At 36.5% G+C, this 16,855-nt stretch overlaps 1 protein-coding gene across 1 annotated transcript in view; it reads left to right on the top strand.

The window, feature by feature from the left end:
• DISC1 (DISC1 scaffold protein) overlaps positions 1-16,855 on the top strand; it is a 445,546-nt gene that overhangs the window by 38,911 nt on the left and 389,780 nt on the right. Inside the window, exons 3-4 of the mRNA XM_036755554.1 lie at positions 8,622-8,769; positions 15,667-15,796. Coding sequence (XP_036611449.1) covers positions 8,622-8,769; positions 15,667-15,796 — 278 coding nt within the window. The remainder of the gene's footprint in view (positions 1-8,621; positions 8,770-15,666; positions 15,797-16,855) is intronic.

Raw genomic sequence — 16,855 nt, 5'->3', positions numbered from 1 at the left:
AAAAAATGGAAGACAGTGTGAAATATCACATTAGAAAAAACACTGACCTGGAAAATAGATCCAGGAGAGATCATTTAAAAAATTATTGGACTACCTGAAAGCCATGATCACAAAAAAGAGCCTAGATATCATCTTTCAAGAAATTATCAAGGAGAACTGCCCTGATATTCTAGAGCCAGAGGGTAAAATAGGAATTGAAAGAATCTACTGATAGCCTCCTGAAAAAGATCCCCAAAAGAAAACTCCTAGAAATATTGTCACGAAATTTCAGAGCTCCCAGATTAAGGAGAAAATATTGCAAGCAGCCAGAAAGAAACAATTTGAGTATTGTGGAAACACAATCAGAATAACCCAAGATCTGGCAGCCTCTACATTAAGGGATCAAAGGGCTTGGAATATGATATTCTGGAGGTCAATGGAGCTAGGATTAAAACCAAGAATCACCTACCCAGCAAAATTGAGTATCATGCTCCAAGGCAAAATATGGATTTACAATAAAATAGAGGACTTTCAAGCTTTCTCAGTGAGAAGACCAGAGCTGAATAGAAAATTTGACTTTCAAGCACAAGAAACAAGAGAAGCATGAAAAGGTAAACAAGAAAGAGAAATCATAAGGGACTTAATAAAATTGAACTGTTTTGTTTACATTCCTACATGGAGAAATGATGTGTATAATTCATGAGACCTCAGTATTAGGGTAGCTGAAGAGAATACACACACACACACACACACACACGGACAGAGGGCACAGGGTGAGTTGAATAAGAAGGGATGATATCTAAAAAAATAAAATCAAATTAAGGGATGAGAGAGGAATGTATTGAGAGAGGGAGAAAGGGAGAGATAGAATGGGGTAAATTATCTCATATAAAAATGGCAAGAAAAAGTAGTTCTTCTGGGAGTGAAGAGGGGGCAGGTGAGGGGGAATGAGTGAATCTTGCTCTCATCAGATTTGACCTGAGGAGGGAATAACATACACACTCAATTGGGTATCTTACCCCACAGGAAAGAAGGAGGAAAGAGATAAAAATGGTGGGATGATAGAAGGGAGGGCAGATAGGGGGGAGGGTCAAGGGAGAAAACTGGATAGGAAGGAGCAAAATATAGTTAGTCTTTCATGACATGAGTATTGTGGAAGGGATTTGCATGATGACACACATGTGGCCTATGTTGAATTGCTTGCCTTCTTAGGGAGGGTGGGTGGGGAGGGAAGAGGGGAGAGAATTTGGAACTCAGAGTTTTAAAAGCAGATGTTCAAAAAAAAGTTTGTGCATGCAACTAGGAAATAAGATACACAGGCAGTGGGGCATAGAAATCTATTTTGCCCTACAAGAAAGTAAAGGAAAAGGGGATGGGGGGAGTGGGGTGACAGAAGGGAGGGCTGACTGGGGAACGGGGCAATCAGAATAGATGCTATCTTGGAGTGGGGGGAGGGTGGAAATGGGGAGAAAATTTGTAATTCAAACTCTTGTGAAAATCAATGCTGAAAACTAAAAATATTAAATAATAAATAATGATTTTATAAAAAGAATCCCCAAAGTGTTTGGCAAGGTAAAACATTTGACTGAACCTAAAAGGATTAAGTTCAATTGGGTTAATTGTGATATCATATCTTTGGCTTGAAAAAAAAATCAACATTGGAAGTGCAGAGTAGGGGAAGCATGTCTAGAAGGCAATTTTTATGAAAAAACTATGAGGGTTTTAGAGGATTACAAAATCAACATGAGTGAGCAAAATGCTTTCCTTTCAACAAACATCCTTATGAGATAGCTTGACTACAGATGAAGAAATTGAGTTGCTGAATGGTAAGTGACTTGCCTAGGATCATACAGCTAGTAAGAGTCCAAGGTGCCATTCTAGCCCAGGTCTCTCATGAATGAAGATCAGCTCTTTTGTCTATACTAGCATGCTTTTCTAGTCCAAATTGAAAAAAGAAAGATCACTTCTTTGATCTCTTTAAATGGACACTTGGAACAATCTGTGTCTGAAATAATCAGCCTATAGTTATTGTAACAAAATCTGGAAAGAATATAGAAAAAAAGTTCAAGAGACACTAAAACAAAGAGTATGGCTTTGTTACCTTGTTAATGTTGACATGTGAATAATCAAAATGCAAAAAAGTTTAAGGTTTCACTCATAATCATTTTTGTTTTTCTTGCTTGAATATTTGAATATTCTTATTATTAAGTTTTACAAATTAAAAAGCAAACAAACCATAGGGCAGTGTCATGGTGTTGGTATCTTTTTGAAAGAGCTATGGAAAAGTTGTAATTTTTAAAATAAACCTAGGTGAAATTTTTAAAAAAATCATTTGGAAAAATAAAAGATTTAGCATTTTACTGGAAAAATGAAGAAAATAGAAATAAATAGAACCCTGATATCAGATCTCACACTGTCTTATAAAGCATATAATATCTATTACCAAAGCTATTTGCTGGTACTTGAAAAATAAAAAGTAAAACAGTGGAATGGGCTAGAGAAGCAAGACCCAGAAGTTACTTAACGTTGTGAGAAGTATTAAACCCAAGAACACAAACCACAGACTACTGGAGAAAGTCATTCATTTAATGAGAACTGCTGGGAAAATGGAAAATAATGTAGCAGAATATAGATTTAGACCAGCTTTTTACTCATAAGCTACAATATAAGAACTTGAGCATAAAAAGTCACATCAGAAAAAAAAATTAGGAGAGAATAGATGGAAATGCCTTTCTTTGGATCTATGGTTAAAAGGAGAATTTGTAACCAAAAAAGGAATAAAAGAGCTTACAAAAGACAAAATAGCAACTTTGATTCTATAAAATTAAAAGACTTTTCATGAATAAAATTAATGTGATTAGAATAAGAAGAGAAACTACTGAGTGGGTGAAAAATCTTTCTGTCAAATACGGGCATATACTCGCTGATGCATCAGCCTAGGAAACTCCTTCCATCAATTCAGTATAGATCTGAGAGCCACAGAGTTAAGTGACTTGCCTAAGATCTCAGTCCTAGTAAGTGTCACAGGCGGTATTTGAACCCAATTCTTCCTTATTCTAAGTCTGGCACTCTACCCTCTATGCTTAGAAACTTCTACATATCAAATAGCTATGATAAAAGTTATATATACAAGATACATAATTAAAATCATATAAATCTGCACCAGTCTCCAATAAGTAAATGATTAAAAGATATGAACAGTTTTCAAAAGAAGAAATACAAACTGTCAACAATCATATGTTGACATGTTATATATGACATTATATATCAACAAATAAGTTTGACATTAAGAAGAAAAAGCATTGCTAATAACTGCACATAATTATTAGTAAGAAAAGCAAATTAATAATAAGAAAAAAGCAACTCTGGAATTTCACCTCACACCCATCAAATTGATAAACATGATAAAAGACAGAAATAATTAATGTTTGAGGGGCTGTGGGAAGACAAGTATACATTGTTGGTAGAATTGCACAGTGATTCAACCCTAATGTTCTAGTGAAACATTTAATAAAACCAAGAACACAAACCACGAACCCAATTCTTCCTCATTCTGAACCCAGCATTTTGACCTCCATTCCCAGAAACCTGGACATAGAAATTTGGAAGTATGAAATAAAAGTCACTAAGCTTTCTGCCTTTTGATCCAGCTTCCTTGATTGGGCATATGCCACGAGGAGGTCAAAGACAAAAAAAATCCTATGTATACCACAATATCTGTAGCAGCATCTACTGTGGCAGCAAAATGTTGGAAATAAAATGGGTGCCCAAAAGTGGGCAACTGTTGGACAAATTGTGGCATGTGAATATATTGGACATGATTGTTTCTTAAGAAATGACAGAAATGGAACATAGGGAGTCATATAAACTCATGCAGAGTGAAATAGAACCTGAAGAACAATATGAATGGTGGCTACATTTAACATAAATGAAAATGCCAGCAAAAGGTTGCTGAACTCAGATTAATTACAGTAATAATCTTGTTCCCAAACGAATTGTCAATTTTCCCCTCTTCTCAGTATATAGAGAGGCTGTTATTGTTCAGTTGTTTTAGTCGTGTCCAACTCTTTGAGACCCCATTTGGGGTTTTCTTGACCAGAAACTGGAGTGGTTTGCCATTTCCTTCTCCAGCTTATTTTACAGATGAGGAAACTGAGGCAAATGGGGTTACATGACTTGCCCAGGGTCACATGGCTAGTAAGCATCTGGGGTGATTTAAGCTCAAGAAGATGAGTCTTCCTGACTCCAGGCCCAGCACCCTATCTCCTGTGCCACCTAGCTGCCCCATATAATGCTATATATGCTATCAAATATGATACAGTTGGATGGGGGAAGTTATAACTGGAAATTGCGATGGTATTAAAAACAAAATACAATGATGGCCAAATTCTGAAATATCTGAATGAATTGATCTCCTTTGTATGGATATTCCTTCCGGTCATGCAGATTGCAAATCATCCATACCTACCCACCCTTTGTGAAGCTTGTCTAGAAAGAGTTCATCTATTGTGCTGGGGGCCTTCCTTACTTGCTCTTGACGTATTTTGTTTTGATTACATATATTTTTAATGATGTCCTTTACTCAGGTTCTTCTTGGCAGCTCCTTATTTATGCATTCTTGCCTGTTCACACCCACCATTTGCTTCCCCATTGTCCTCTAGATTAATACTAAATTTTAATCCTTTGGAAACTATAAAGTTCTATATCTCACAGCCATATAGTAATATTAATAAAATATTCATATTAAAGAGATTGAACTTTTTCATTTTAAGGTGATTAGGATCATAATAGGAGTTCTGGAATTCCCCATAAATAATCCTTGTCCAACTCATCCAATTGCAGTGTCTGGTGGATAAACTCTATAGGCTGCCCATCTAAGTATATGTTACAGTTTGGACAATAGGCATTATTAACCCGCTTATTTTCTCCCATTTGGAATATTCAGTCAAACTGTCTTGAGTGATTATAGCTTTAACTCTGGAGACTCTACAGTGTGCTGGGACTTATAACCAACTACAAACAAGAAGGCCTGGAGAATGTTTGCCATCCATAGAGAATCCCTCTTCAATTTGGACTCCAAATCTCCCCCTATGACAGTTGTGATATACTTCTGGTGAGCTTCTCTCCCTGTTTTATGCTTTGTATCTTATCTGATATTAATGAGCTGAGTGTTGTGGGGAAAGGTTTTTTCTGTTAATATTTCAAGGAATCTTTCATAATTTTGACATCAAAATTATATGAGCCTTTAAGGAGACACTAATGAATCAAGCTATACACAGCAGCACAGTGAGTTCTTGTATTCTCTATATATTTTAGCCAATTGCATGATGATAAAGATCTGATCTGCTGTGGAATATGACTTGCAGAAGCTCATCTGTTCCAATTTAACACCATCATCCAGGATGCCCTCAATGAATATATATGTTATTCTCTTTTTTAAAAATTATACACATGGGAAAGTAAGAGTGCTGATGCTCTTCAGTCAACTCTTTTGGTATTAATAAAGCCTCAGATTTTTTCCATGACTTTTGTATCTTTCTCTCCTTCCAGTTTCTAGTGAATATATCCCTATACGCCCTCACAATTGTTACCTCCTCTGTCCAGAGGTCCTCTTTGAACAGATCTCCTCTATGTATGTACACTTGATCTTATCTAGATGCTTTCCCCATCTTTGTTTTCTTTTATGTCATTTTTACTTTCACTATAGGCACATCCTATACTATGATGTTAGAAATCAATTATAGTGGCTATAGTTTCCTTGATGGTGAACAAAATTTATTTAAAAAAACAACAACCACCTTTCAGATCATTTCAGTCTTTTTTTTCCTATTGTCTTCCTTCTGGCATTATTTTGAGATACCTCCCAGGAAGACTTTGCTTGGTTCGACCTTTCACTAAGCTGTCTTTAAACTGATTTGACCTTTTTCTGTTGTTTTATGAAATAACACTTTATCATATTATATCCTCCTTCTTTATAAGGTTTTATAAACAAATTTATATTTGAAACTAATGTTGTGCTCAGTCTCTTTGCCTAGAACTTAAGAGTAGAGGAGTAGGTAGACACTCTCTGGGTACCAAACCTGCAAATAGGAGTACAGATGGGAGGGGTAGGCTGAGAAGGTGCATCACTCTGAAGTGTGAGGTAGGGACTGGACTATAAATGTGGAAGACTGCATATAATGTTAGACTCTCTCAATGTTTTGATTGGTTTTCCTGAATTGTTTTTTCCTTTCCTTTTTTTAGTCTTCATTAAAAAGGATAACTCTCCAGAACAGAGTTGGAAGGGGGCTATATTCAGAAATATAAATGATGAGAAAACAAGATATCAATAAAGATTTACTTTAAAAAACTCTAAAAGTAAAGTAAGGATTTGCTGACCAAAGTTCTTTTTTGCTCTTTTGGTCTCATTTTGGCAAATGATTTATATTAGTTGAACTTATTTACAATTGACTTCCCATCTTTTGTCATCTTTGCTAATTTGCTATGAGGTGAATTTGTTTGGGTTTGCATTTCTTTGGTTAGGATTTGGCGCCGTCTTTCTTATGGTTACTAATAGTTTGCAGTTCTTCTTTTGAAAAGTGTTTGTTCACATCCTGTAAATTAATTTGGGAAGTATTTCAATTTTTAGTACATTGGTGTGACTGGCTGCACATATTGATTGATGACCTCTGTTTATTGAGATTTGCTTTTATTTTTCTGAAAATTGTTTTAAATTGTACTTACATAAGTTCTCTGTCACTTGGTAGGTTATGTCCCAAATATTTAATGCCTTTAATTGTTTTAAATGAGATTTATCTTTTCATCTCCTTTTCCTGGTTTTTTTTTTTGTAGTAAGATGATTTTATGGATTTGTTTTGTATCTTACTATATTACTGAAGTTATTGTCTTGATTAATTTTGGGGGTAAATATCTAGAATGTTCTGAATGAAATATTTTCAGCATATAGAAATAAGTTTGTCTTCTTGATGATGATTACTCCTTTATTTTCTTTTTTAGGGGGCCATATTGCTCTAATTAGCATTTCTAGTACACTGCCAAATAATAATAGTGATAGCAGATATATCGTTACTTCACTCCTAAGCTTATTGGGAAAACTTCTAATTTTTCTCCATTAAAAATAATGCTAATTCTTAGTTTTAGATAAATGTTTTTGATTACATTAAGGAAAGGTCTTTTTATTTTTATGCCTTTTAAGTGTTTTTAAACATAAATGAGTGCTATATTTTATTGAAGATGTTTTCTCTAGCTATTGCTATAATCACGTGTTTTTGTTTTGTTATTAATAAGGTTAATCATGCTAATTGTTTTCTGGGCCTTTCCTACTTTTATGGTCTTCTTATATTTTATTGTATTCCATATACTCTATGATTCAGCAACACTGGCCAACTTGCTGCTTATAACACTCAGTTTCCCCATTCTGTGCATTTTCACTTGTTGGCCCCCATGCCTTCTTTATTTTGGTTCCAACTTATCTTTCCAGTCTCATTTCCTGTTATTTTCTTTTTTTCAACCTATCTTCTAGCCAGACTAAAGAATTAGCTGTTCTTCTAACTAAGGGATTCTTTACCTGGTGTCTATGAATTTAATTTTAAATGTTTTGATAATTGTACTTTAATAGAATTGGCTTCTTTTGTAATCCTATGAATTTCATTTTATGTACTTAAAAATATTCTAAGACATGGTCTGTAGACCACCAAAGGGTTTTATGACACAAAAAGATTAAGAACTCCTGCTGTAACGTAACATGATACCTCTTACTTCTCTGCATCCATGTAGGTGTCCCTGTGCCTGAAGTGAATTCCTTCCTCATTTTTAGCTTTCAGAATCCTTGTCTTCAAGGCTTAGCTTAGATACTCTTTCTTCCATGAAGCCTTAAACCCAAGATGAAAGTATTCTCTCCTTCCTTAAATGTTTCTAGAGGGTTTTTCTGGTTCTCTCCTTTAATCATATCACACTCTGACTTGCACTATATTTGCCTGTTTGGGAGCCATCTTGTCCTATACCTGCTCTACCCCCACCCCAGGAGAATGTAAACATCTTGAAGGTAGGGCTTTACCATTTTTCATCTTTGTTTCCTTCTCACTCAGCACAGTGTCTTGAGAATAAGAGGCATTTAATAAATGTTTGTTGAATTGAGTAGAGCTTGGATGGTAGTAGCCTTTTGAGAATGACCATGTAGGAAAGGGTAGAGACTTTGTGAGGAGGAAAAATAAAAACCATTGGTCCAGATAACATGTAGATCATGACATTAGGATAAAGATTATTTAAAAGTAAGTTTCCATTGAATTCAACTAACATTTGTTAAGTTCCTACTATGTGCAAGGTAGAGAAGTAGTGTACTGGATAGAGGGCTTGCCTGTAGTCTGGAAAACCTGGGTTTAAATCCTTCCTCTGATATGTACTACTTGTATAACCCTGGACAAGTTACTAAGCCTCTTAGCGCCGTAGGTAACTCTCCAAGATTGTAAGTTTTAAAGAGAGGAGTGCAGATCTGCCTCAATGAAAGGAATTTTTACACTGGGAGTTCCTTATACTGATGTCATAGATTTAGACCAAAAAAAAAAGTGAGAAGCACTGAAAAGAATTTTCATTCTGAGTTTCATGGTTTCATTTTTTTCTTTCTTCTTCTCTCGGGTATCTAGCTGAAGAATTAAAACAAAAATTAGAAAACTTGGAGAAAGAAAAGAGCACCCTGAAGTTTCAGCTTCCTTCAAGACATCCAACCATTAGTTCATTTTTGGACGATTTTGGAGCCCAAGTCCAATCTGCTCTGCACTGGGCTACACATGGGTAAGTACTAGTGACGTTTATCATCACTTTACAGGTTTACCTTTGCAAGGATAATATTTGGCATGTGTTCTAATTCCTTCCTCAATACTTGATTTTATTCAGTCTCTTCCTTCTTCATTTCCACTTTTTAGAATCCTTATTTTTGGCATATTGACAGATTAAGTTGGCAGCTCAGAGGAAGCTCTAAGATCGAATCAAGGCACCACTTCCTTTGTGAAACTACCTTTGATTCCTCAGCTGAAAGTGTTCTTGGGTGGACAATGTTTATGTGTCTAATAAACATGATCAATTGATGGGAGAGTGGCACGTGTTTTTCCATTCAATTATGGCTTTTTCCTGTGAAAATAGAACTCTATTAAATTGCTAGACATTTTACTGCTGGCATAAACATGATTTAAATGAATGATACATAACGTAAAACATAATACATATATATATTATATATGATATATATATATAATATATATATACTATATATATATTATATATATATGAGAAATGTAAACAGGTACACTTAGGTGCCTCACCAGTTAACTGCTATCAATCTTTTTTTCTCAGTTAATAAGCATTTATTAAGTACCTACTGTGTGCTAGGCACTGTGCTGAGTACTGTAGATATAAAGAAAGGAAAAAAATAGTCCCTGCCCCCATGGAGCTCACAGACTAATGGAGGAGACAACATTCAAGCAATTATGTACAAGTGAGATTTATTCTGGATAAATTGGGGACAGTCTTAGAGGGATGGCATTAACATTGAGGTAGACTTGGAAAGGTTTCTTGCAGAAGGTGAGACTTCAGCTAGGATTTGAAAGAAGCCAGGGGAGCCAGGAGGCAGACACGAAGAGGGAAAGGGTTCCAGGCATGGGAGAAAGCCAGGGAAAATGCTTGGAGTTAGGAGATGGAGTGTTTTATGTGAGGGACAGGAAGAAAACCTGTGGCATTGTATCATAGTATGTGGAGGGGAATAAGGTATAAGAAGACTGGAAAGGTAGGAAAGGCTTTAAAATCAAACAGGACTTTGTATTTGATCCTGGAGATAAGAGGGTGCTGTTGAACTACAGGCTATTTCAGTAGCCCAGGTGGGAAGTGATGAGAGGCTGATGGTTACCAGAGAAGCTAAACATTTCCGAGCTTGTATGTAAGAGTCAAAATATCTCCAGGGTGTGGGTGCCTATCCCAAGTGTATCCCAGTAATTTCAACAGGGACCAAATCCCCTTTAGCTTTTTTTTCTGCTATTGGTTTTAACTCAATTAGTAAGAAGTAGAAGGGTGATAGAATACAAACGTTCCTCCCCCCACAAGTCCAGAAGACCTGGATTCTTCTAGTCCTAGCTTTGCCACTAACTAGCTGTATGGTTTTGAGCGAATCAGGTTACCTGTTGTATCCCTAGTTTCTTCAAAGCAGTTGGACTAGAAAATCTCCAAAGCCCCTTCCAAACCTGACGTTCTATGATTTTAAGAAAGTTCAGTTGTTGCTTATAATTTGTGATATGACTGTCATTTCATAAATCTGAGTTGGTACAGTATCTTATGGAGGAAGCTCTGGTTCATCCTGGATGTCATGCTGCAATTTGGCTAAGTTACCACCATGGACAGTGGTATTTCAACTATGAGCACATGTTATAAGGAGAAAAGTTCCTCCTAAATATGCATTCCTTCTAGCTGCTGGTGTGTTCCTCTATAAGGTTATCTTGTATGCGTTTTATGTATTTTTCATATACCTGCATATATATGTATGTTGTCTCCCATATTAGAATGTAAGCAACTTGAGGGCAGGGCCTTTTTTGCTTTTGTCTTTATAGTCACAGTTCCCGGCATATAGTAGACACCCAACAAATGCTTGTCCAATGACTGGATAATTGAATCGAAGGGAATATAACACATTATTCTAGTCAACTATGCTTTTTATAAAAATAGAACTATTAGAATGGTAAAGTGGGAATAGTAATTAGTTACTAATTGCTAATGTAAAAAGGTCATATGTAATTTAGAGCAATTAGCTCTTCCTTTATTGTCCTATGAAAGATCAACAGAATAGTAAACAAAAGATAGAAGGACTTTTTATCAGGTCAAACTTTTGTATATAAATACAACACTGTGAAGAATTGGAGATTAAAAGCAAAGAATTTTCATATCCTTTACCTCCTTTACTTTATAGTAATGGCAACTGAGGCCCAAAGAAAACCAGTGACTTTGTCAGACAGTTGATGGTAAAGCTAGAATGAGAAGTGTCGCCTCCTAAATTACCAGTTTATTTTTCATTTCAATCTATCATGCTAATGTGTGTGTGTGCGTGTGTGCGTGCATGTGCGCACCCATGCACTCAAAAATTCAGACATATATCTGCATCCAGAGAAAGAACTGATAAATTAAAGTATGTATAGAATGATTAAAAACACACGCACACACACACACACACACACACATTTGTGTCTAATGGTAGCCATCTCTAGGGCAGAGGTGGGGGAAGGGAAGAAAAAAAGGGGAGAAAAGGAAGTTACATGATAATTTTATTATATGTTTAAAAGGAATAGCAAGTTATGCATAATAGATTTGCAGTTTCATGTGCAATCATCTTTTTTTCCTTTTCTGCTATGTTATAGAAATACTTGTTTTGTTTTTTAAGTTCAGGATAAAATAAATAAAATTTAAAAATAATTCAGATGTGAATGGGGCATAATGAAAAGATCCCAGATATGGGATTCAGCAGATTTAATTTTTATCTCAGTTCTCTCAAAACAACTAGTTTTGTGATTCTGGGCAAGTCACTTAAGAGCATTTTCACATGTTAATTTGTTCATTCATTCTCAAAATATGTATTAAATGCCTACTCTGCGTAACATGTCATGAGATGCTTGGGTAGTAAAGAAAGACATATGACGTTATCCTTTCCCTAAAGGATACACGAGCCTTGTTTCTTCAAGTTGAATGATTTGGACTGTACAATTTCTTAGAAGGCAGTGTATGGCACAGTGGAAAGAGATGGCTTCGACATCCATCTCATCCCACCCCTGAAGCTTATTCTTCACATAAACTTAAGCAAGTCATTTGTTTATCTCTCTGGGCCTCAGTTTCCTTATCTTAAATGAAGGACTTGGGCTAAGTGACCTTGGAGATCCCTTCGAGTTCTGGATCAATAATTTCAAGTCCCTTTTTAACTATAAAATTCATTGATCCTAGCTGTGGCACAAAACATTTTCCCCCCAGTGTAATGACTGGCATCCAATGTGCCTGATAAAGAACCCCCAGCAGTGTACATAAATTTCTTAGAAACTAGTTTAAGCATGGTTTTTTTTAATGAATGCTTCGTGTAATAAAATGTGCTCTAAGGTAGATAGTCTGTCTTCTTTACTGACTAATCAGGATTTCCTCTCTTTATGAAGGCCCCCTTAGCAAAGCGAAGAGCACTTGAAAGCATTGGGCAAGTCTGAATGCTCTTTGGCTGGTGAGGAGGCAATGATGTGTAACCATCATAAAGCACATACACATTAATAGTCTGGCACTCAAACAGTTGATACACAGATGGCTGTCTATTTCCTTTTTTTTTTAATGTGACAAGAATATTCACACATAATGGTCACGTGGTGAGCGTAATTGATAGAATACAGATTCTGCTGCTGTGTCAATTACAGCTGAAATTTTTCAATGGGGGTGGGATTCTATCTTAACTTAAAGGTTGCTGTTTTCCCTTCCCCTGGAAGAGACTGAATAAAAGAAGCAGCTTAGACACCCGTGTTTTAATACTTGACCCTCAGTGATTTGTTCATTGTATATATTGATTAGTTTATAGCAGAATTATACTAACTTGCATTGACGAGGGAGACTTGTTGAGAATTATTACACATAAATAGAGCCAACACAATCAGAAAATACTGAGGAATGATCCGGCAAAGCAAGGAGGACACATGTTCAAAACTGGACTTTGCTTAATTACTAGATCACACTGTGGCCTGGGGTAGGTCAAAGCAACTGTCTGTGGCTCCATTTCTATTTTTAGAATACTGGCATTTCACAGGGGGCTATCATTTGGATTAGGTAATGAATATGACACATGATGATATGGCCAGTTTCCAATTCCATCCACGGAATATCTATCTCGTAGATCATCTGTGATTAATTTTAAATTTCATACAAGCTCCCCTTCCTCAGCCCTATCCAGATGGTATGTGTTTAGGAGATCCAGACAAATTTTAATACTAACCTAAATCAGAGCAATATAGGAAGTAAGTTTGGTGCAAAGAATTCCTGCAAAACCATCATCTGTGTCACTGTGACCTTCCATTTGCACAGATAATTAAGACAGGACGAAAGCCTTTTACTTTAATCTTCAACCCCACAACCCCCATGCCTCGGCCATCTTTTTCCATTCTTGGAATGCTATGGTATTGTAGTACATGGTACAGCTAGGTGGATCAGTGGAGCTGGGCCTGGAGTCAGGATGACCTGAGTTCAAATGTGACCTCAAACTCTTAGTAACCTAGGCAAGTCACTTAACCTCTTTTTGCCTTAATCCACCGGAGAAGGAAATAGTAAACCATTCCAGTATCTCTGCCAAGAAAACCCCATGGACGGTGTGGTCCACGGGGTCACAAAGAGCTGGACGTGACTGAATTGACTAAACAACAGGGACAATGTAGTACATAGTGTGATGGCATATAATGAGTATTATTCCATTTTTCAGATGCAAAATTAAGAAGACTGAAGGATTTAGGGGCTGAATCTATCAAGTGTACTTATTGAACCCCATATATACTAGGCTCTGCGAGAGAAACGAAAGAAACCTGCAGGCTTGCTATTGCTGCCATTTTATGTTATTCATTTTGCAGTCAAATATGTGAAAAAGCTAGATGACAAGACGTATATAAAACATCTAAACTCTACATTCATAACAAATGGAGTTGATCAAAGGCGTTCAGAAATGAATGAAATGATGTGGGAATAGAATGTGGCTCCATCATTCTGAAGTCCATTGTTCTGAGGATCCAAGGTGGATATGGTTATTATTGTCATTTTTCCTTTGAAGACCAAGGAAATTACATTACAGAATATAGTTGGTTCACTTCCTTTGTAGATGACATGTCAGGATTTTAAGAAACAAAGTGCACGGAGGGAGGGAGAAGAGCCTTTAGTAAGTTTCTATTAAGGAGTTAGAAAGAGGTAGTTGGATTTAGGATCAGAATTGTACATTTTACTGAGATATAGAGAAATAAAAGTTTTTATGGAAGTGTGCGGCAAAAAGGGAAGGCCTCATTCTTCTATTAAATAAACCTCAAAATTAGTGAGAACCTCTCAAACAAAAATATAAAATTATGAAGTGGGAGAAGCCAGGCCATGTACTAATAGTGAAAAGCTTAACTGGACATTTTTAGGACACGGAGTTTACACCTCAGACTGACAGATGTCACAGGGATATAGCAAGTCTTAAGATTTAATTGCAGGCTAAACTATCCTTGGTGATTTACTAAATGATATAATTAATTTAAAAGGTATCCTTGGCTTCATGGCTACTAGGCACATGGACCATGTTCCAATATTTTAACAAAGTAGAACTTGTCTTCAAAAGAAAACCAAAGGATTGTGGTAAAGATGAAAAAGAACGTGCTTATAAGTCTCTTAATATATTAAAAGCTCCTTAAGAGAGCTTTTTCTGCTGATCCCTGATCCAACATCTGTGAATTTGTCACACTTAAAAAAATACAAAATCCTTAATTCATAGGTTCCCCGAGAGCAATGCCATTCCCTGTGGGGGTGGTGGTGCCCTGGAACAATTCAGGGGGCTGTAGTAGCCTTGGTTGCAACTGGAAGGTGTTGAATAAAAATAAGGGGGCAGTGGAAGCATAAGGAAAGAAAAGAGGAAAATTTTGAAAAACCATTCATACATTTTTCATCTGTTGTGTAACAGAGTTAAAGTCATAGTGATTACATTATTTTCCAGTAAATATACAAAATGCAAGCTATAACCGATCAGTGGTCAAGTCAGCCAACAGGTCTTAACAAGTAAGTGTTGGCAGACTCGCATGTTGAGAATTGTCAGAAAGTCCAGGGTGCATCAGCAGGAAAATGTACACGTAATGACTTGTTTATAATATGGTACTATACAATTACATTACACAATATTTTGTCATCAGAATTTCAATGCAGGAAAAAACCCACAAATTTACAATAATTTGTTAAATTTAAAACGTGTCATCTAAAAATATTATATGTATATATATATATATATATTTTTTTTTTGAAATGACACAAATTCCAAAAGAAAACACCGTAAAGAAAGTAGATTTCTAGGGGAGTGCTGAGTAATTGTTTTTAAAGGGAACAGTAGGCCAAATAAACTTGAGAACCTCTGCCTTACACCGATCAATCAACAAGCATTTAGTGTTTACACTGTGCTAGGTCTGAGGATGAAAGAAAGGCAAAAAAAAATGTTCTGTGCCCTCAAGGAGCACACACTTTAATGGAAGAAACAACATGTTTTATACACAACAACATCCAAGGTAGCTAGAAGGGAATCTGAAAGGGGAATGTGTTAGCAATTACCTTATAAATTCAACTTATGTGTCTTACCTTATTTTGAGAGGCACTACGGTACTCTGGAAAGAGTGCTGGTTTTGGAGCCAGAGCACCTGTGTTCAAATCCTGCCTCTCTCCCTTAAGGCCTGTGTTTAACCTCTTCGGTCTTAAGTTTCCTCTTTTATTAAACAAAGATTTTACAGTAGGTGACCTCCATCATTCCTTCCCACTCTAAACCTATGATCCTATGATTTCCGTGACTCTGATTAGAATTGTGACATGGTGACCATTTTATAAGCCAATAAAGACATTTCACTGATGCTAAGATCTCCAGGGTTTATTTACAAGGCTGCTCCAATATGAAGTTTTGCTCTTTTACCTCCTAAGGGTCAGCGGTGAAGAAGCCCAACCCCAGCTCAGAATGGAGACCAACCTCACTGAATCTGCAGCTCAGGACAGACTCCAGATTTCCATCACCAGGAGAGATTGGCTTCTTCAAGAGAAGCAGCAGTTGCAGGTAATGGGATGATGAAGTTGCAAGAAAATGCACTATTGGTAAAATGATTTTGCAGCCATTTGAGGTGAATGGGATAAATTGGAAATCTTTTCTTTGCTTCAGTGTACAATTAGAGCTTTGGCTGGAATCCAATAAGATTCTCTAAGCGGTGATTGGAAGAGGACTGTCACAGGGGTTGTATGCATCTCATTGCAAATGAGGGGTTGAAAACAGTGGCTTTTATGCCTATTTTTGACATACCTCATTATCTTTTAAATATGCATTTTGTGTTTTTCAGGCTCATTTGTCATCTTTGATCATGCTAAACTTTGAAGGGTTGTTGGCTTTTTTTTTAAAGATAAAAAGAGTTTTGCAAAACACAATCCCATTTGAAAATCTTTGTCGCGCCAAACTGTGGGCAATGGTAGACCAGAAAGATATAAAGCAGTGCTGGGAGAGGCAGTGGAAATAACAGATAAAAGCCAGTCACTGGAATGGTCTAATATAGGAAATGAATGGCAGCTAGAGGTCAGTATAAGACAGTGAGTCCAAGGTCAGCAATCATAAACTCACAGAATCTTAGCTGTTAAAACAGACCTCAAGGTGACTCAGTCTAACTGTTGACCCATCTTCAATATGTACAGCAAATAATCATCACTCTTCTCTTTGAGACGTCTAGCTTCGGGAGCCAGAGATCACTCAAATTTGAAATCATATTAGAGCAATAGTTTAAAATCAGATAAGCACTTAGGAACTCTCGAAGTAGAGATGACCTATCACAGACAAGTGATAGGTCTCTCTGAGATAGGAAGCCTAGTGATGGGATCTCAAAGTAATAGAGTCTACAAGCTTCCTGTCTCCCACCCTTAAACACCTCCCCCCCCCGCCCCACACATAATTTTATACTCACAGCTTAATGCTTTCGGCTGTGGCAGGAACTGCTGATGGGCTTCCTAGGATGTGACCAACCCTGGGCCTAGGATTCAAAGGTGACTATAAGATACCAAATTGTACTGACTGGCAGATAGTAAGAGTTTTACATATTCAACTTAAACACTACTCTAGCCATAGGGTTGTGGA

Source organism: Trichosurus vulpecula, chromosome 4 (genome assembly GCF_011100635.1).
Source record: "Trichosurus vulpecula isolate mTriVul1 chromosome 4, mTriVul1.pri, whole genome shotgun sequence".
Classification (NCBI taxonomy): Eukaryota; Metazoa; Chordata; class Mammalia; order Diprotodontia; family Phalangeridae; genus Trichosurus; species Trichosurus vulpecula.
Note: the sequence above shows the minus strand (reverse complement) of the source record. Positions and strands in the feature narration are given on the sequence as shown.